The 22,261-nt window shown below is 39.8% G+C and overlaps 1 protein-coding gene across 14 annotated transcripts; it reads left to right on the plus strand.

The window, feature by feature from the left end:
- The first annotated feature begins 213 nt into the window (after positions 1-213).
- Ociad1 (OCIA domain containing 1) lies at positions 214-21,522 on the plus strand. Of its 14 annotated transcripts, none has more exons than XR_001784740.2 (10): positions 214-421; positions 1,411-1,455; positions 1,730-1,792; positions 2,371-2,451; positions 8,109-8,162; positions 11,037-11,084; positions 11,994-12,129; positions 14,023-14,243; positions 17,719-17,871; positions 20,888-21,387. XR_001784740.2 is itself a non-coding variant. In XM_030254779.1 (10 exons), the coding sequence occupies exons 3-10, from the start codon at positions 1,735-1,737 to the stop codon at positions 20,923-20,925; spliced, it is 744 nt and encodes a 247-aa protein (XP_030110639.1). In that variant the 5' UTR covers positions 217-566; positions 1,411-1,455; positions 1,730-1,734; the 3' UTR covers positions 20,926-21,390. The 14 variants fall into 14 exon arrangements, 11 of the variants coding, with proteins under 11 accessions (XP_030110640.1, XP_017176572.1, XP_017176571.1 ...); XM_030254779.1 differs by having other exon boundaries at positions 217-566; positions 14,023-14,198; positions 20,888-21,390; XM_006504075.3 differs by having other exon boundaries at positions 217-421; positions 14,023-14,198; positions 20,888-21,390.
- The last annotated feature ends 739 nt before the right edge of the window (positions 21,523-22,261 follow it).

A 22,261-nucleotide genomic window follows, 5' to 3' on the forward strand; every position in this document is an offset into this window, starting at 1 on the left:
GCTTGTCACTGAACAGTCTCTGGGGTATGTCACAAGAGCATCGAACCTAGAGGCAGAGCTGAGCTGCAGGCCTTAACTCGCGCAGCCGCAGTGCAGCTCTGGAGCGCCGCGGCCTGGGGCGGGGTGGGGGGCGGTGAAAGGGGCGGGACTAGTTGGACGGGGCGTGATCGACATCCGTGAGTATTGAGAAACTGGCCCGCCGCTGTTTCCCAGCGCTGTCCTGACGTCATTTCCCGTCAAGGGTACTGCTTCCGGGTGTCGGCCTGCTGGCGCTCGTGTGTGGGTGACATCTTGGCGATCGCTTGGAAGCTGCCCTCTTTCCCCTCCCCGCTTCCCGCGTTGTCCGCTGTGCCTGTCTCTGGGGTCCTCTCCCGGCCTCTACCCCGGGTCCTGCTCCCAGCGTTGCCGCCTCCATCGTGAGGTGGGTGTGGTGGCGCGGCTTTCCGCCAGTCTCCCACCCTCGCCCGCAGCCGCCATTTTCCTGCCCGGAGGTGTCCGGTCGCACTGCGGGCCTGGGCTCTGCTGCAGCGCCGGTGACTCGGGCACCGGGAGACCTGCATGGAGGGGTGGGGAAAGCCGCGATGGCCGAGGTGGGGTGGCAGGTCAGGGACAGGAGTGCTGGCGTCCGCGGCTACTGCCTCGCTTGAGCCTTGTTCTTTATGATTACAGCTTTGAGCTGTAGTGATCAGACAGGTCGCACTGCCCTCCAGCCTCCCTGGGGACGAGATTTTCTTTCTTTCTTTTTTTTTTTTTTTCTTTTTTGGTAGGGTTTTGCAGTTTGAGAAGCTTCCTCTGAATGCTTCATCTGTCCAAGAGTTCAGTTTACCTTTTCTGAAACCTTTTTCTTTGAAGGGATATAGGTATGCAATAGGTGATGATTTTAGTGACTAAACGAATTACAGAAAGGTGCTTTGCTGTTGGCATCCAGTAAGTCATACTGCGATGCGTTTGTTTCAGCGAAGACGTACTCCTTATTTTGTCTGAAATGCTGAGGTCTAAGTTTAAAGGAAGGCGAAAGAATATATTTGCTCTTGGATTTTAAAATTTATTTAAGATGTTTGAAGATTACTTGGGCTGGTACAGGGAAGTTTGCCATTAGCGTAGCTACCTGCAGAAAATGTGACGTCATTATTTTTTGACTGCTGAGTTAGGGGATACAATGCAGTTTCGTTTTAATTGGAAACCTAGAAGTGACTTGAGGTTTTTCCCTAATCATTTGGATATGGTTGTAGTTTTTGTTTTGTTTTTGAGTCAAGGTACAGAATAATGTGAAATAACATAACCTAGCCTTAGAAGGGAATTTTTTTCCATTGTTTTGATGTACCCGTTTTTCAATCAAAGGGTCGAATGTGAATAATTAGTTCAGATATGTTTATGACCCTTTTTCATTCAGTTATTTTTTTATGTCAGGTAGTTGAAATGTAAAAGTCGGGGCCTGAAGAGATAACTCAGCAGGTAAGAGCACTGGCCCTTGCAGAGTTTCCAGTACCCACATGTCCTATCACAGTATCACAACCATCTGGAACTCCCAGTTCCTGGGGATCAGGTGTCATCTGATCTCAGGCACCAGGCATGTTAGTGTATACAAGCAAAGCACCATGCACGTAAAATACAACTAACTGTAAAAATGTTTAATGTTCAGTAAATATTTGTTGATTTACAGGTAGACTGGTTAGGGGGGTTTATTCTGATACTTTGTAATATTTGGATATAAATGTTTCTGATACAGGAACTATGAATGGGAGGGCTGATTTTCGAGAACCGAATGCACAAGTGTCAAGACCTATTCCCGGTAACTTTTTAAAAAATATTTATTTATTTATTATATGTAAGTATACTGTAGCTGTCTTCAGACACACCAGAAGAGGGCATCAGATCTCATTATGGGTGGTTGTGAGCCACCATGTGGTTTCTGGGATTTGAACTCAGAACCTTTGGAAGAGCAGTCAGTGCTCTTAACTGCTGAGCCATCTCTCCAGCCCCTCCTGGTAACTTCCATATTAAGTATTTATAATTTGTAACACTTTCTGGGTAAGGACATTTTATTTGCCTGAGTAACAGAAATCGGGCTGGTCTTATGGGTGTGACATAGTCACACACGCAGCTTAAATATTCTCTTGTTACTGTCTCTAAATTTCTTATTATCTGAACAGGGGTGGGGGTTTGTTTTACATATTTTCATTTAGCACCGTGTCTTGCCTGTCTGACTAGTGGGTAGTAAGAATAAATTCTGTAGGAAGTCAAAATTGATTTTAAAAATAAGTGACAAGCCAGTTGTCTTAGTTTTATTTTTTAAATGTTCTTGTTATTAGTAGACAAAGCTAACTTTTTAGGCTTTTGAGAAAATGACTTCCAATCTTTCTTTAAAAGACATAGGAGGCGGTTATATTCCGACAGAGGAGGAGTGGAGACTCTTTGCAGAGTGCCATGAAGAGTGCTTCTGGTTCAGATGTGAGTTATCCTGTCTAAGAACTGTTTTAAAGAATGTTCTTGGGTGGTTCTGTGGTACCTGTGTATGTGCATGTGCAGAGGGAAGAAGGCAGTGAGAAATGGTCTCTCTGTGTAGCCTTGGCTGTGCTCGAACTCGATCTGTAGACCAGGCTGGCCTCAGCTCACAGAGATCCTTTGCCTCTTGAATGTTGGGATTAAAGGCGTGCGTCTCCACCAACACCTGGTCCATCTTTCTCACTGAACCTGGAGTTTCCATCATTTGGCTAAATTGGCCAGCCATGAGCCCGCAGGATCTTCCGTCTCTGCCTCCTTAGATGTGTATTGGTGATCAGAACTCAGAGCCTAGTGTTTGCAGTTCATGCACATTACCACTGAGCCATCGCTCCAGCTCTGGCTCATCATTTTTTCTAATTAGCATAATTCCATCCAAAACCTTCACTTACAAACTTGACCTAAATGCATGTTTGAAAGTATAATTTATAGACTATATTGGGACACTTTTGGGATATTGTGGTTATTACTAATAGAGATTAAGGAAATTGTCAGTAGTAATAGCATGAAAATAGGTTAGTAAAGTTCTCTCCCTTTAGAGATGAAGGAACTAAGACTTAGAGGTGTTAAATGTGTCTACTTGTGTTACGCGGTAGCTGGTAAGTCACTGTTGTTTCTCCAAGTCAGGTGTGTCTGAGTCACAGGCTTGGTTGGGGTTTTAACTCTTACATTTAATGACTGCTGTAACAACTGGTGCCTTTGTTGCCTTTCCCTATAGTGAGGAGTTATTAGACTATCAACTCTCGCTTTCTGACTACAGATCTTATGATTAGGATAATGATGTTGTTTGTCTATTGTAGACCTGGCTGGCCTGGAACTCACTTTGTAGACCAGGCTGGCCTCGAACTCAGAAATCCAACCTGCCTCTGCTTCCTGAGTGCTGGGATTAAAGGTGTGAGCCACCATGCCTGGCTGACTGTAAGGATTTTTAAAGCATCTTTATTTTTATTTGATATGTGTGGGTGTTTTGCCTGTGTTGTATGTCTGTGGGCTACATGTATTCAGGGCCTGAGGAAGCCAGAACACGGTGTCACTTCACTTGCTACTGGAGTTAGAAACTGTTTTGAGCTACCATGTGGACGCCAGCCCTCGGGAAGAGTGGTCAGTTCTTTCAGCTGCTGAGCCATCCCCCTAGCCCTGCAGGATATGATTTTAAAAAGGGGTAGAAACAAAGAAGGAAGGGCGCTGGAGGATGGCTCAGTGGGAAAGTCTGCCAAGCTTTGAGTCCAGTGTATAGAATCCACTCAAGGGAAGGAGAGAAACCACTCCCAAAAGCTGCCTCTGACCTCCATAGGAATGCCATAGTAGTATTCCAGTTTTTAAAGGATGTAAAATGGCAGTTTTCTAAAAGGTTAATAAGAGGGAATAAATAAAAAATAAAGGTCAGATGATAACATCAAGATACTTAATTTATAAGAGTACTCATTTAAGGTATACTATTTGTCTGGGGAAATAAATTTAGTATGGATGGTTTGCATTTATGGTGCAACAAATTGTTTCCAAAGACTTGATGACATAGGGTTAAGAAAGAAACCCCTGCAATCCTGGTCCTTAGGAGGCAGAGACAGAAGGGTCTTGAGTTTGAGTCTGGCCCTGGAGGTGCAGTAAGTTGACCTGAGAATCGGCTAATCCAAGATTCTCCATGGAAAGACTAGACTTGGTATGTGGGTATGAAATGTAATGTGTTAAGATAATGGATACTATTGTGTCCAGATTTATTTCTGATAAATTTATGCTTTTGTGTGTGTCACTTAAAATACCAGTAACATTATGCTTAAATTGTATTGAAGGGCAGTGATCTATCTGAAGGCAGGATTTCATATAAAGTAAAGTGATAAATGAACAATAAGATACTTTTTTAATTACAACATGTTAATTCCAACTTGAAGAGAGAAATAAGGACAGATGAAAACTAGCTTGCTGTTGTATTTCTATCTGAGCTACTAGACAAAAGATTAATATGCAATTAATTTAATATTAATTTAATAATTAACTTTTTTGTTTGTTTTGTGAGATAGAGCTCTGTTTTCTGGAACTCACTATATAGTCTAGGCTGCCCTTGTGCCTCCCTGATAGGACTGCTTTAGACTCTTAAAACAGAGATGAACTAAGTGTTCTCTATCATAACAGCACCAAACTTTGGGAATATATAACCAGATGATAAGAATTTAAATAGGTATAGGTATCAGGACGATATAATAGTCATGTAATAGAACATTTTATAACATTTCTTAGATATGGAATGCTATATATGAAATACATATTTATGCAAATGAGTAATGGAACTTAGGAGAGTATTGGCTTGTGAGTATTGATCAGAACAGAATAGTAAAGTAACTATAATTCCCTGGAAATGTACTGATTATAAAGTTTACACCCTTTTGACATCTGTAAACTATTCCTTCTGGTATAAAATTTAAAATCAGACTCATTATTGTAAAGAAGATGGCACCCATATTAGTCATGCCAACATTATAGCAGCAACCACATCTTGCTTGGCATGGCCACCATGGCTGTTGTCCATAGTTCTTTCCCATCCTCCTGCCGTAAGCTGCCTGATACCACAAGTGTTAGCCACTAGGGAGGACATTGCTTGCTTGGTTTCTTTGTCCTGCAAGCAGACCCTTCCATGTTAGGGACTTGGTATCTACTTGTGCCATGTCACCAACATCAGTGGCAATAGCCTAGATGATGGAAAGGGTTTGTTTGTTTGTTTCCCCCAATAAAATAGCTATTTAAAAGTTGTTGAGGGGAGTCATCACTGATGTAGCTTTTTGTGAGTCAGCCATGCTTCAGTGCCACAGCCAACCATAAGTTGCTCATGGGACTTCTGAAATCTTTCTTTGATGTATGAATGCTCTATCTGGGTGAATAGACTCTTCTTACTTCTCTTTATGAGAGGTGATGTTATGACTACTTATTTTCAAATTAGACAGTATTATCAATGATAAAAACATAGATCTTGGGTCTGGATTCAAGTTCCACCTATGTACACTTTAAGAGATGTGAGATATGGATAAGTTTCTATTTATGTCCGTGTTGATCTGCAAAATGGGGAAGATAGCTACCTATGTCATGTAATTGCTGTGGGAATTAATTCTAATTTTACAAATGGTGGGTATCTATTAAATGTATGTGTGTATTCTGTCTAATACAGTGAAGTTTCTATGCAAATTTAGAATAGCATTTTGTAGTTGTGAGGAGAAAAGACCTCAAGAAACTGTGGGAATGCTTGTATTGGATATAGTGTGGACAGTGGTCATCACTACTATAGATTTACCTAAAGAAGCAGATTATTTACAGACAGGAGTAGTAATTACATAGTACAGTGGAGCCAGAGAACTTGGGTTCTAACCCTAGGTCATCTATGAATCACCTGTGCAGTTTGGAAGCACACGAGTTGTCTGTCCATTTTGGGTATCACTTTACTCTAATTAGGACTAAGACTAGATAACAGCTGAGAGCTCCTGCAGCTAACCATTCTATTTTTGTGTGACATAAAATAGATCATGTCAGTTGGATAGACCTGAAGCCTAATCCATCAACCCTGCATGGAGTAAGAGGGAAGGGAAGGTCTGATGGCATGATGGCAAATGGAAGTAGAATAGCACCAGCATCCCATCGTCTGGACTGTCAGTCAATCTGTCTCAGACGGGAAAGTGTTGTCCATTGTAGGGTGGCTAACTAATGCATCGCCTCGGATCCTTCTGCTGTTCTTCAGTACTATGTATTACAGTCCTTGAACCAAAATGAACTGATACTGTAATCAAAGATGGTTTGTCCTTTGAAAAATCCTTAAGTGATAATACTTGAAGGCATTCAAGCCAGCAGACATTAAAGAGAGCATTTTTCCAGCAGAGGTAAAACCTGTTAATAAGTAAAGTAGGAATCAGTCAAACCTTAGGGTGGCTGCAAATTACGTCTGATGGCAAAGCTGATGTCCAATTACAGAGTTAGAAATCTTGATCATAAAATTTTTATAATAGTTAAAATGATCGTTACTTTTTAGATTGCCACATAGTTCAGACAAGAGTTGAGCAGACTACATCCATGGACTGAATGTGGTTTTTGTATTTAATATGCTAAAAATAATTTTTACATGTTTAAAATGGTTGGAAGGAAAAGGCTGATTTGATTGCATATGTATGCAAATTACTGGAATTAATATTTTGTGTCCAAAACTAATATTTTATTAGAAAAGGCTAAGTTCATTTTTTTTCATGTTTTGTCTTGAGGTGCTTTTGCCTTAAAATGGCAGTTGTATTTTGTTTTGTTTTGTTTTTCTTTTTTTTTTTAAAGATTTATTTACTTATTATTATATGTAAGTACACTGTAGCTGTCTTCAGACGCCCCAGAAGAGGGCATCAGATCCCATTACAGGTGGTTGTGAGTCACCATGTGGTTGTTGGGAATTAAACTCAGGACCTCTGGAAGAGCAGCAGTCTGTGCTCTTAACCACTGAGCCATCTCTCCAGCCCCCAAAATGGCAGTTGTATGGTTTGCACGAAGACTGTTTACTCGCTGGCACTTTATAAAGTATGCCATTTACCAGGTGCATGTAGTTATTTGAATTTAAAATAGTTTATGATTAAAAACAAAAGGCAAAATTAATTAAAGGAGCATTGGTGGAGTTCAAAGGAAGCTGGACGCTTGGATCTCCGAGTCTTTCTATGGTGTCTGTTCCTTAGAGACCTAGGATCAGGGTTTTTATTGGGGACTGATCACATGGGCACACTTAGCGTATCTGGTACTGAAATTCTAGACTCCCGGATGAAAAGTGGGTTTTCAGTATAGACTCTGTTTGTACAAAAAGGTGAGATATTTCATATTGGAAAATTTATTGTCATTCTAGGGATCCGTCTACTGGTCAGTTAGCAAAGCTAGTTCTTGCCAAGCTAGTGACCCAAGGATCAACTCCCATCATTGCAGAAAATAGGCATCTTTTAGATATTTTCATATGGTTTCAAGGAATATTTAAAATACATGATATTCTAATCACATGGTCAAATGTATTTTATATTTTGGTTTAGATAGTATAATGTGGAGCCTAAAATCTTAGGATCAGATATTAGGCATATTTTGTTTTGGTAGGTTGTGAGACTTAATGCTGATTTAAGTATATGGATTTAAGTGAGTAAGGTTCTTAATATCTGTACTTTATTTTGTAACTGGTAGTACTGTGAGCTCCCTGATACGGATGTGATGATAAAAGGCACGTGAGATAATTCACTCGAGGCATGTAGACTGTGGGATTTGATTACCTCTTGGTACCGAGTGCTCCTCCTGTGCTGTGCTTCTCCAGCATTCCTGCTTTTCCTGTGACTTCAGATGAGACTCCTCATCATTTTACTTTAACTTGATTATTTTAATGAATTGCTATTGGAACCTAAGTACAGATGGTTTCTCGAGTTACATTAATATTTTGGAATGTTTTCTGAAAATACTCCTTTATTTTTGCTTTGTATGCACAGTGCCGCTATAGAAATCTTGGTTGTTGAATCTTCATCTTGATGGTTTTCCTGTTACTGAGACTGATTTATCTCCTAGTATACGCAGAACAGTGTTTTCCTCTCGTTGATACTGACGAGTTCTTTTTCTGCCTATAGCTGTGCCGTTGGCTGCCACAAGTATGCTGATTACTCAAGGATTAATTAGTAAAGGTAAGTGTTCACATTCACACTTTGGATATCTGCCTTTATCTTATTTTCCTGATTCTTAGATAAGAAAATAGGATCTTACTCAATACAGGATCACTGATCAATTTATACAGTGTTAGAATAACTATCTAGACCCACTCAGGGGATTCTATTGATTTGATATTTTGATGTCATTGAGCATGTGTTTTAATTGTTACAGTGCCTGCCTATGTGCAGGAAGCCCTGAGTTTGAACCCTGGTACTGTGTAAAAGAACTGAGTGTGCTTGCACACGTCTGTAATCCCAGCGCTTGGGGAGTAGAAGCAGGAGGATCAGAAGTTCAAGGCCATCCTGGGTTACTTGAGACCCTGCCTCAAAAACAAAAACCCCAACCAACCAAATAGAGAATTTGGTATCAGTAACAATCTATAAGAGCAGAAAAGTACCTTAACATTTGTTGCTAGGTCTGGAGGGATGGTTCAGTGGTTAAGAGCATTTGATATTCTTCCAGAGGACCCGAGTTTAGTTCCTGTTCCCACTTCAGCTTCTCACACAGGCATACATTAAAAACCAACCAACCAACCCTTGTGGCTGGCTAGTTTGCAAGGAGAACAACAACAAACCTGGGCTAACTGAACACTGGCATCTTAGAGATTGTTAGAAATATAGTTTATGGGTCCATACTAAGCATACTGAGTCAATATTGCAGTCTGTTTTACACATTTAAGGTTTTTCATATGCACTGGCTTAAAGACCTATAGTTCCCTATTCTGGCTTTGTCTTCTCATTTTGGGGCATGGGTAAGGATGAGTTGGCATTCAAAAAATACTTAGAAGGCCTGGAGAGATGGCTTAGCAGTGAAGAGTGCTCATGTTATTGCAGAGGATTCAAGTTTGATTCCAAGTACCCATGTGGTAGTTATCTTATTTCGAGTTAAGAAGAAAACGTTTAATTGGGGCTGGCTTACAGTTTCAGAGCTTTAGTCCTTTATTGTCATGGCAAGAAGCATGACAGCATGCAGGCAGACGAGGTGCAGGAGAAGGAGCTGAGAGTTCTACATCTGGATCTTTAGCAGGAGGAGGCTGTGTGCCACATTATTAGGCCTAGATTGAGCACATAAGACCTCTAAGCCTGAAGTGACACACTTCCTCCAACAAGGTCACGCTCCTAATAGTGCCACGACCTATAGGCTAAGCATTCAAACTCAGGAAGCTAGGGAGCCATTCTTATTCAAACCAACACAGTGGTTGACAGTTATTTGTAACTACAGTTCTAGAACCCAATAGGCCAAGAACCCAATCTTTAAAATAATTTAGAAATTTAGGAGTCTGGCTAATAATACGGTTTTACTTATCTGTGTATACATGTGAGTGTGGTCTTGTTTGTCATTATCAAACATCTCCACAGGTTATCTCCCTGCCCCAGAATTCAAGGAGGTAGACTAGGCAGGCCAGCAAGGCCCAGTTCTGGGGTTATTATGTACACTTTACCAACTGAGCTATGTCCCTAGCCGATGGTAATCTTTTTAATATTCCCCAAAGGAACTAACTTGTTAGCTTAAGTAGTGCAGTGTATATCTCTGAGATTCAGTGTAGGTTAAGGATTAATGCCTTACTGGTGTGGTCAGCAGAGTTAGTTGCTTGTTAAATTTATTTTGTGAATTACCAGACTTTTGTAGCCTCTACCTACAACAGTATGGTATTCTTTGGAGTCCTGTTTTGGCTTTTTGTTTGTATCCTGTGCACATTTTTCATAAGAGGAGCTGGAAATTGAAGGCCTTGCTCTGTCACTGAGCTACATACACCCTACTCTAAGCTAGCAGTGCCATGGATTTTAGAGACAGTGCTTGCAGCTCCATCCCCTTGATTGACGCAGTGAGATGATTTGAAAGTGCAGAGGCTTACTGTTAAGCCTCCCATCGTGGGTTCTGTCCCCTGAGCCCACTTGTGGAGGAAAGAGCCACCTCCTGCAAGTTGTCTTCTGTCCCTGGGGTGCTGGCCAACCATACACACAAAGTACATACACGCACACAGTAAACAAGCAATCAGGTCTCCGTGGCTGTCTCTAGACCAGCATTGATGGACTACTTTTTTCTTTTAAATTAGAGCCCAGTTCGTGTGGTTGCTGTAAAGCCATGGTCTACTAGGATGAGAAGGTGGTCTCTTACACTTTTTTTATATTTAAAATTAAAAGCCACCTGGACTCAAGGCACATGTCACGGACCCTGCCCTGCTTTGAAAGGAGTGTGCTTGCTTACTGCACTGGTGTGTTTTCCTTAAAAGACAGTTAAGGTGTGAGTCCACCTCTGAGCTCTGGCTTTGTTCAGCGTCCTCCGACATTTATGGCTGTCTTAGTTACTCTTACTTTATAGTAGGTCTTAGTACCTGGTGATAGTTTATTATTTTTCAATGTTATCTTGGCTTTTTGTGTCAATATATGTTTTTTGGAATAAGCAAAATGTTTTTAAGTTGAACCTTGAGTTTGTAGGTGAGTTTTTGGAGAATTGTCTTCTTCGCAGTATTTAACATTTCTCCTATTGGGCATGGTGTATTTTGTCATATTCATTTTTCTCACTTTTAATGTGGAGCTGTTTTATATGTATGACTGCAGTGCTTTCCTGGATCTTGGATGATTTTAGCCCTATAATTAATCAGCTCTTTTCAGACTTTGTTGTTGCTCTTGTAGATAAAAATATTTACTCAGTCTCTTGACTGTGTCAAGTGGTCATTTTTTTATTTACCTAGTCTACTAGTCTATAGAGTTTAACATTTAGAAAAAATTCTGTTGACACTGAATTCACAAAAAGGAGTTACTGTTGGCACTTGCTGTTTTGCGGTAATTGAAACTTTTTTTCCCTTCTCTAACAACATTACTGAGAAATACTTAATTCTTCTCTAGGAATCCTGTCAAGTCATCCAAAATATGGTTCAATTCCTAAACTTCTATGTAAGTATGAACAGTGCTGTGTTTTTCCTAGAAATGATTCAATTTAGATCAGATATTTTAAGTAATTTATGTTACATGTTTATATGCTGTTACAAATCAAATAAAAATTTTTATTAAATGTACTGCTTGACAGTTTTAATGTCAGCATAAAAATCCCTGTGTTGGTTCAAGGGTTCTCCCTTTTGCAATATAAAAGAACTTCATTTGAGATTACTTTAAACACAGTGCTTAAAAATAAATTATTGGTCTATTTATGGTAAAAGAAGGCTGCACAAGTATTCAACTAGTCAAATAATTATGTCTAGAATTGGCATTTTTTTCTTTGCTTTTTATATTTTATTGTATAACAAAAAAGAAGCTAAAACTATTCTTTAGAAACTGCTTATGAAGCTCTTCATGAATCTGTCCATGTAGCTTCTCTTTTGTGTTGGAAACACGATGTGATGAGGATGTTATATTAGGTTAGACTTTTAGTTCATTAGTTTAATAAGCTTGTTGTACAGTTTTGTTTTTAAAGGCAATTTTATGGGATGGTTGGGACTTGTAGCATAATTCCATTTTATAATAAAAGAAATTGCCCAAATCCACAAGGCTAGAGCCAGTTTTGGTTGCTTACCCATCATCTCTCTCCCTTGCTGTTGTGTATGAAGCAGTGTCTTGGGATTGCTCATGCTACAGCTGCTTAACTTGGAGTGACTGACCTTGGACAAAGACAGTGAGTTATAGCCGCAGACTGTCTGTCTCTAGGGATGCGCTACGGTAAAGCATGGTTATACTCAGTCTAGGTAATCCTGAACCTAAGAGATACTTAGAAATGTACTTTTTAAAAAAATGCTGTTTCAGAAAAAAAATTTGTCAGAAAGGTCCATTCAGTGACATAGTTTGTATTTGTTTATGTTTACACGTAAGTCGCTTGTATCGTGGGGTACTTCGCTGGAAAGCTTTCTTACGTGAAAACGTGCCAAGAGAAGTTCAAGAAGCTTGAAAACTCCCCCCTTGGAGAAGCACTGCGGTCGGGAGAATTGCGGCGCTCTTCTCCACCAGGGTGAGTCCCCTCACACGTCACACCCTCACCCTCACACCGACTCTGCTTTTTAAGAAACAACTCTTTGTCAGAACACAAGGCTTGAAACTCTGCCTATCACCATTTCCTCTAGTATGGAAGTGTTAAAAAGTGGAGCAAGATTTGGCTGCTTTTAGGACCTGTAAAAGAATAAAGAAATAATTGTTTTTGGCAAGCACTTGGTTTACTGCATTCTGGATTTCTTTCAAGTTACCAGATTTTCTCAGTCTAGCTCAACTGATAGCCACTTTTTTCTTTATTGCTTATGAGGAAAATAAGCTTAGCAGAAAATGCTTGTCTATTTGATTTTCGTGAAGCTCACAGTACCTTTATGTTCTAATTGTCTCATACCAAGAACCATAGTTAATTCTTAAGTATATATTTCAAACGTGAGCTGGTGCTGATAAAACTATTTGGAGTTTTTGTTTATTTTGTTATTTACAAAACTATAGATCAGATAAAAAAGGAAAAGCAAAACATGAAGGTTCAAGGTTGTTTACAGTTTTAAATAGAGGAAAATTTGGAGTTAGCATCATGTCCAGTGGAGAGGGATGGATGGATGGGTGGTCATGTGTGCTATGGGCACTGTGAGCTACTGTGAAGTCTGAAGTATCTGGGTGACGTGTATTTGATAAACTGAAGAGATATAATATAAAATTAAGTATTTATAGAATTGTTTCTAAAGAAGACTTTACACCAGTAAAATAGTGTAAGCACTTAGTAATCCTAGTTGCCACGTGTCGTATTTTCTCCTTACCCAAACTTGCTACAATATGATTTTGTTATTTAAAGTTAACGTTAATTCTTCAAAACAAAACAACTACAAGAAAACTCTTGCAAAAAGATAATGTAGTGGGATGGCATATGCAACCCACGCCACTGGGAAAGTTAAAGCAGGAGGTTAGTCAGACCAGCCCGTGCCCATCTCTGTCCTGCTGCCAAAGCTAAACACTTGGAAATGTTAAAAATTTCAGGTTCCAAAGGTAGATGTAGTGCCACATGCCATTAATTCCAGCACTTTAGAGGCCAATCTATGTGGGTTCATGGCCAGCCTGGAACCATAAAGGGAGTTCCAGGACAGCCAGGGCTACACAGTAAGACCCTGTCCCAAAAAATAAATAAGCAAACAAACAATTTTTTTCAGAATTCTAAATTTAATAAAGCAAACAAAAATCATATTTTATTAATATTAAACAAACAAAATTTTTTCAGATTTCTAAATTTAGTAAAGCAAATGTATAGCCCATTTCTGACTTTCTTCAGAAAAAAAGAAATGGTTTGGATTTTATATTGTGAAACTATAATCTGTAGATAGGTAAGATCATTAAGCTGACTGATGAATTATTTCATAATGGAAACAACAAATTTTATGTGTAGTAATACCTATGTCTGTGTCAGCAAGGCATAGATTATATGGACGGTAGCTGTGGACATAACCTCCTCCTCCTCGTTATGGGCAGCATGGACATGTTTATGAAACCTGATCTGAAGGAGGCTTTTCTTTGTGAGAGACACCTACCCCCAAAGCTAAATATTTAGAAAATGGAATGTATGTTTTTCTATTTCCCTTTATGGAATGACTATTTACTTCTGAGGCAGTTATACTATAGCCCAATCTGGTCTCCAGCCCAGGATTTTCCTAAGTGAGCCTCTCGGGGGCTGATGACCATAATCATCATCATGTTTACTTAGTAACCATGTTTAAGGTGCCTAAGTGGGTCAGGACATAGCGTGACTGCTTTTATATTAGAAATAAACTTTATTCAACTGCTTATAAATAACTTAAAGTTATGAGTATTTTAGAAATTCATAGCTTTTATACCTTAATAAGGGCAATGATCCTTTGTTCTTACGTATTATGATATTCTTTTTCAGGCACTATACTCAAAAGCCTAAATTTGACTCAAATGTGAGTGGTCAGTCCTCTTTCGGGACATCTCCAGCAGCAGACAACATAGAAAAGGAGGCGCTTCCTCGTTATGAGCCAATTCCATTTAGTGCTTCTATGAACGAGTCCACTCCCACTGGTATTACTGACCATATTGCCCAAGGTAGAAACTTCTCTTGAAATGAATTTCAGCATTTTATGGTCCAACGTATGTATACACTTTATTTGATGCTCTTTTCTGCTGGATCTCACCTCTGCTACTGTCTGCTGTCAGCCTAACTTCATCCATCAGCCTGACTCAGCATGTCTGCTCTTTTTGTTGGTCTCTTCATTCATCCAACATACTTGGCTAGGTGTGAAAGAACAAAGATGGGCAAGGCCTGCTTTGTCAGTTTGGGCTTCTTGTTAGTTTGTCTTAGGCTACAGAAGTAGATGGGACAGTTAGAGATTGCCCAGGGCTGAATGTTCACAATCAGCAAAGAAGTGATGGCTCTGCCTGTGGTGAGCAGAGGCTTCAGGAAGGTGTAGGTTATAGATTTGACTTTCAGTTTCCAGTCTAAAATTGTAAAGAAAGTGATAGCTGTTGTCATGCAAGAAAATCCACTTAAAATCCGTTGCAAAGTTTGTGTAAATACAAAGTCCAGGGTGCAAACGTGAGGTAAAAACCTTAGATTAAGGCTGACATCTAAATTATTTAAAATTTGCTCTGATCTTGTAATGAGTCATCAGAAAACTAATGTATATTTGCATTTTGAATGGAGGTGGTAATGCTTCTCAGAGAACTGTTGGGATTTGATGAAGTAATTGGACACAATGCTAGTAGGCAGTCAGCAAATATTAGATCTCTTCCTTTCATTCTACTCTACAGTGAAAAGAAGGAAGTTCTTTATCTAAAAACCTAAAACACCAAGAGTTGTGGAAACCAGAAGTTAGGACTGGGACGCATGATGCGGTCTTTGTTTATTTAAAGTAGTTTTTTCCCATGTTTTGTTATAATGCTTGATATGTTTACTTATTTTCATTCGCATCCTGACCTTCAGTGTGGGGATATTATATATGATAATATTTTTCTAAAGTTTATGACATCTTAGCTCAGATGTCTTGGATTATTGTAGAACTTTGTAGGCTACATCTTGACAATAATTTCGAGGGCTAATTTAGCAACAGTTATGGTTTTGGCTTTGTTTTGTCTTTTGGAATCTAGATTGAATTTACATCCAGATGAAGGAGTGGGGAGAGGGTGCAGTGGAAAATGAGAAACCGATGATAGGTTAGGGAGTGCTTAAGATGGCGCCAAAGGGCCTGGGTATCTCTGAGCATAGAGGATCCACAGTATGGCTCTCTAAATTAATTAGAACTAAGGGAGATACAAAGTTATCTTTTGTTGTCTTGGTAGCATTTCAGTTGCTCATTATTAGCCTGTGTGTGACACTTGGTTTGGATGTGGCAGTGCAGAATACTGTCACTGAAGATGGGGTGGGGTTGGGGAGCTGTTGCAGAAAAGATGAGCGGCTTGAGCTCAGGGGAATGTTGTTGAATACCTTAATCCTAAGGTGGCCCCCGTGTTCTTCTGGTTGGGATCAAAGATACCAAGTATATTCCAGGAACAGGAGGAGTTGAGACACCAGCTTTCTATGAAGGCAGCTCTTGTCCTTTGTCTGTGTTTCATTTTCCAGTCCAGTTCAGACCTGTTCACCTTGTATTTTAGGCTGGCCCAGGTCCTTGGTTGCAGTGATGTGCATCCTTCCTGCCATTTTCATCAGCATAATCTTGTGTTCTAAGTTTTTCCATGTAAAAGCAGATAAAAGTCTCTTTGGTCTTTACCCACAAGTGAGAAAGATCCATACTTAATATGACTAATGACCTCCGAGGCAGCCATTCATCTGTCCAGCTATGGGGTTGTGAGTGTGTTGTCATCCTCCCTCCAGATCAAACTTAGCACTCACCAGTGTCGCCCCTGTGGATCCATCCCTGTCCCCCGTCCCTGCCATGTCACCCTCCCCCCCCAACCCCCAGGACCCCTATCCCCCGTGCTCTGCCCAGATGCTGCTGTCCCTTCCAAGACACCTTCTACTTTTGCTGGAGACTTGTTTGCCCCCTTGTTAGCTCTTTTTCAAGGATCCAAAGACTTAGTGATCTTTTCAATTAGAAGGCATTCTGCCATACCTGTTGGTTAGTTCTAGCCATTGCTGTTACAGGCTTTCTTATTCCTTCCAGGTCTTAGTAACTTGCACAGAGCTGTAAAGTATGTTCTCAGTATCCTGCCATAGTGTTTTCAGTCAGCTTTCCACATGGAGAAAATGTGAAATCTCTGCCAATCTTGTGTGGGGGTTTATATCACAAAACATCAGAAAAATATGTTTTTCTTTTTTTGCATAAGAAAAAGACCTGGAAGGAATTCTAGAGGTCATGTGTTCACATTATTTCACAATTGGAGAAAACAGGGCTCAGAGAAGCTTAGTGATTTGCCCAAGGACTTGTGCCAATGGCTAGTCAAGTGAGGGTTGCAGACCCAGTGGTCCTGACTACATCAGGACTTTAAAGATACCTCTTGGGAGGGGAAATGAGTTCATTGATTGCTTACCACTAATGCAGTTCAAATGTTTAAAATGAATATAAGATCATTTTCTAAATTAAGATTATTTTTCTTTTTATCCAGAAAATATTAGTTTCTAATCATGGTATATTAGAGCAAATTACCAGTTGAAATCCTGTTTTATATTGATATAGTATAATTTACCAAAATAAAAGATTAAAGTTGAAAGTGCTACTTAATTCTCGTTGCTTGAAAGATTCTGATTATTCTCTGGAGCTTTAAATTAATACCCTTTATAAGAATTGATTCAAAATTTAGTGTGTATATTGCTAAAATAACATGACTAGTTGGTGGACCGACTTGCTGGAAAGTACTTTCTGTGTGGTGTATGAACTTGAGTAGGACAGGCACTGAATGTCTTCATCAGTTACGCTTTTGAACTGTTTGTATGGCCCTTTAGCTATGTATACACGTAGACTGTGTTGCATATTTGACCTGTCAGTAACTACAGAGTCCACGGGGTTGTTTCTGATGCTGCTCACACGTGAGCTTTCTTTGGTAGGGAGAGAGCAAGTGGCTGAAGTTGCCCTTTTCCTCCACCTCAGTATTGTGAGTCAGACTGGTGGAATGAGGCCCACTCTGCTTAAAGGCTGGTTCTTACCATGAAATAGTTATTTTAAGTATTTTTGTTCAAATACCATAAACATCCATAAAAATTTTTTAAGTTGTATGTGCCCATAGATTTATTAATATGATTTACTGTCAAGCTTTGTTCCGTTGTGACCAGTAGACTCTATACGTAGCATAATGACTGTAGACTCTCTCTGACTCTATACGTAGCATAATGACTGCAGCACTTAGTAAGTTAAAGCCATGCTGTTAGATCTTATAATCACTATTCTTTTTCTGGCATGGCTACGTTTATAAACATTTCAACATTAATCTTAAATTTTAGAAACACAGGGGAGAAGGGATCTCCTTCTGTAGTTCTCTTGTAAGACGCCTCTAGTATCTTGGAATGGTAGCAATAGTTTGGTCTTATATTTTATCTTTTTGTTTCAGTTTTAAGTAAAAGGCATTTGCAAAATTTAGTCACTTTAGATTTATCCATTTCTTATGACCACTTATTAACTGTTTGTTGTTTTAGGACCTGAGCCCAACCTTGAAGAAAGTCCCAAAAGAAAAGGTGTTACATATGAGGAATTAAGGAGTAAGAACAGAGAGTCCTATGGAGTAACTTTACCCCACAAGACTGACCCCTCAGTCAGGCCCATGCAGGAAAGAGTGCCCAAAAAAGAAGGTATGATGACAGTTGAGTCTACTCATGACTCTAGATTGGAAACTGAAGTTTTAGCTTAAGATGTTATTATGTTAATATGTCTAACTCTTCAAGATATTTACCAAAGTAAATTATTTTTAGAAGAATAGTCACTTAAGAGTGGGTGAGATGACTCAGCAGGTAGAGCCACTTGCCACCAAGCCTGATGACCTGCGTTTAGTCCCTGGGGATCTGATGGATGCTAGAGAGAAATAACCAACTTCAGAAAATTGAACTCTGACATGATGCAACACACAACATTTGACATAAATAATAACAAACTTTTTTTTTTTTTTAAAGACAAGGTTTTTTTCCTGTAGCCCTGACTATCCTAAAACTTACTCTCTAGACCAGGCTGACCTCAAACTCACAGAGATCTGCCTGTCTCTGCCTCTTGAGTGCTGGGATTAAATGCACGTGCCACCACTGCCAACTAATAATTTTTTAAGTTACTTATTTCACAGTTTCCACTTTAAGGTATTTCAAAGAATGTTGTGTGCAAGAAAACAAACCTTAGTTAGAGAGACACAGAACAAGGAAAGCAGCTCTTAGTACAGTGTTCTTCCTTACAGAGAATCACCTTGGGAACGTATACCTTCTCCCTAATGATTGAGTGTGTCTGCTGCCTAACCAGGGTTAGCGACAGAGGCTGATGACTGTCCAGTAATGGTATTCGAGCAAAATTATGGAGTCACAATTGAGCAGTAAGATGCTTTATTGTACGTTTGTGTAATTGAAAGGCTTATACATCTTACAGGCAGGCTTTTATGGCTTTTCCAGAGGAGGAATTTTACTTTTTCTCTATAATTAATAAACTTTAAGTTATAATTTAATTTTGTTGGACAGCAATATGTTCAAAAAGTAAAACTTTGGACACATTTTTAATAACCATTTTTATTTAGAATTTTATGACTTCTAAAGAATGTCAAGGGCTGGCCCATGTTTTTCTGTGCGCTTATTTAAAAGTTGAGGGAAGTGGTTAGAAATGCACAGGGCCCTGGTTTCTATATATAGCACAACAAAGTAATAAATATGTAATGGGTAAATAAACTATCAAAGGCAGGAACAAGTCTTAATGCCTCCTGGAGGGCCATGTATGGCAAAGTGCAAAACTGCACAGCAGTCCTTGGTAACTTACAGCCAAGTCTGTCTGGTTGCTGACAGCTGCTTATCTTACAGCTGCTTCTGCAGCCTTGAGGCATCTCAGTGTTGCTGTAAAACTCTGTACCTTTGGAGTAGATATGAGACCTGGAATGCCGCTGTGGCCCCACTGTAGGTTGTGCTGGCTGACAGAGGCTGCGTGTAATCCTGACGCACACACGAGGGCAGGAAGCTTTCTGCCTCTTTTTATGCTTCTTTACTCCGTGTCTCACAGATACATCTGCACTCATGAGTCAGACAAGAACTACTGTGTTTTTTTTTTTTTTTTTTTTAAAGATTTATTTATTTATTATATGTAAGTACACTGTAGCTGTCTTCAGACACACCAGAAGAGGGAGTCAGATCTCGTTACGGATGGTTGTGAGCCACCATGTGGTTGCTGGGATTTGAACTCTGGACCTTCGGAAGAGCAGTCAGGTGCTCTTACCCACTGAGCCATCTCACCAGCCCACTGTGTTTTATTTTATTTTACTCAGGTTTTAGTGTAAGAGGCTAGGGAAAGCTTTGTGTACTTGTGGCATTTGCTCCATTTGGCATGTGGAGCTTGAGCTGGGCGTTCTTAGGTTGCTGTTCCGTGACACAGTAATAAGGCTCAGGAAAACAGCTCTTTTCCTTCTAGGAGAAAAATTGAGGATTTTCTTGTGCTTTAAAAATATTACAATTTAAAGAAAAGACCTGTTATGAAATTGTGATTTTTATTCTTCTAAAATGTTCTTAAATCTAGATAGAAATTTGGACATTGGTACAGTGTAGACTCAGAATCATTGAAAGTATTAATACTTTGAGCTTTTATCTGGGCAATGGTGGCTCACGCTGTGAGTCTCAGCACTGGGGAGGCAGAGGCAGTGGCAGATAGAGCTCTGGAGTTTGAGACCAGCCTGGTTGATAGAGTGAGTTCCAGGACAGCCAGGGCTGTTACACAGACAAGAAGCTCTGTTGTCTCAAAAAACAATGCAAAACAAAAACTGAGCTTTATTTGGATTATTTATATTAGTATTTATTTCACTAGAAATGAAGATAGAAAGCGTATTAACAGAGCAATACACCACACATCATAGGTATGGTTCTAGAAAAATACCGTATGCTTATAAAGAACAAAGCAAACTGATAGAACACTGGGGCAATGGACTGTGATTTGAATGTGACTTCTAGACTCAGAAGAGCCTCATCTCTGCATTGTTAGAATCACCTGAGCTTCGCCATCGGTGTTAACTCACAGATGGAGGCTCTGGAGAAGAGAAACTAAAGGAGTGCAGGGAATAGGGCTGGGTGTAGCTCAGGATACTGCCCCAGCTGCCCGAGGGACGCCCTGGCTTCCATCAGAGCTGCCGACAGAAGACAGGAGTGAGTTTGAAATTTAAAGTGTGAGATGCCAGAGTATGGGAAATGGTTTCTCCTTGTCATTTAACAATTGATAGGCAAGATTAATTATACTTGTATTACTTTTTATGAAAAGCAAAATTCTAGTTTATTAGTTGTTCTTTTTTTTTTTTTTAAGTAACTTCTTGGTAACTGTGTTTTGGTATGTACCCCATATTCATTTAGGTAAATTTCTAAAGGCAAACATTCGGACATTGGACTTAAAACAGATCTTTAAATCTCAGTTCTTGTTAAGGCTTACACCTTGGGCAAGTTACTAATCAGCTTTCTCACCTGTAAAATGGGGGTTGCACGGTTCTGTAGTCTGATAATAGGTCCTTTGTAGTCAGCCCCACTACAGATGGCTCTCAGAGGGTCTTACTCATCCAGTGCAAACACAGCGTCTCATCATCATAGCAGAGTTCACGTGGTGTCTGTGATTGTTTGGAATCATCAGTTCTTTGTGCTTTTTTCCTAGTCAAAGTAAACAAATATGGAGATACTTGGGATGAGTGAAAGACTCCCATCATTGGACCTACTGAAGGCCTTCCTTCCATATCCAGCTTCATCCAGGTGTCGTTTGTACCTACATGCTTGGACTCAGCAGCAGATTTCATAAATACAGTTAAAACGAAATCCTGGTTTGTGTAATTTAACATACGATGCTTTACAGACTCAGATTTTATGTTTGCTATTGTGTAAATGTACCAGCCTGGGCACTGAGAACGGTGGGTTTATGCCATAGTTGTGTGCACTTGGTGAAATTGTTTTCAGTTACAGGGAGAGACTCATGAAACTCAACTGTGACTCTCGATCAGCCCAGCCCATGTGACGATAACTGATAGTGCATGTTGAGGGGGGGAGGGGGGAGCAAGCACACGCCTAGGGCTCAGCTTCGCATCAGTTATTAAAAGGCCTTTCTCCAGCATTTCTCGAGCATCTTAATGTTTGTGATGAATAAAATGTAAAAACACGGAGCAACTGTCATTCACATTTTTATGGCTTTGTTTGAAATTTGCTAATGCGTTTTAATGTAAAGGTCTTATGTAAGTGGTATTTTAAGCAAAAGAAATTTGTGATGCAAATAGACTCCAATACACAGTAATAGCTGTCTTTTTTTTAAAGATTTTATTTATTTATTTATTTATTTATTTTTAAAATATATGATGAGTACACTAGCTGTCTTCAGGCACATTAGAAGAAGGCATCAGATCCCATTACAGATGGTTGTGAGCCACCATGTCGTTGCTGGGATTTGAACCAAGACCTTTGGAACAGCAGTCAGTGCTTTTACCCTCTGAGCCATCTCTCCAGCCCTAATGATTACTTCTAGATTAGCTTGTGGTACATAGTAAGGATTCTGTCTCAAAACAAAAACCAAAACAAACCCCTCTTTCCTAGGAGTCTTATTGCACAGCTCATAAAAAGTGCAAGTGCTCACAGAATCTGGTCTGGGTAGATTATTCTGGGTAAAGCTTCTCTCATCTTGGAGACCTGTGAACTCAAGTTACCTGCTTTGTAAACCTTCAGTATGCTAATCTATTAGGCAAAGTGTCACTATTTAGCTCTTGCTGTTGAAGAACTGAAAGCCAAACGTCAGTCTTTTGTCCTTAGTAATTCTGAGGTCTGGCCATTTTCATATAGTTTCTTATGAATGGGACTTAGGTATCCTCCCTCTGGCTACTGTTGCAGGCGCTTGACCCTCTACCCTGAATCCTCCTTTTCCATAAAGGTCTCTTGTGTTTGCGTCTATGGAATTTTCTCAGCCTATCCTGTTCACAGGGAGCTGAAGAGCCAAAGGCCTCATGCTATCCTGCTGGAACCAACTTAATCCTCTCTAAAACCATGAACT

Source organism: Mus musculus, chromosome 5 (assembly GCF_000001635.26).
Source record: "Mus musculus strain C57BL/6J chromosome 5, GRCm38.p6 C57BL/6J".
In the NCBI taxonomy this organism is placed as follows: domain Eukaryota; kingdom Metazoa; phylum Chordata; class Mammalia; order Rodentia; family Muridae; genus Mus; species Mus musculus.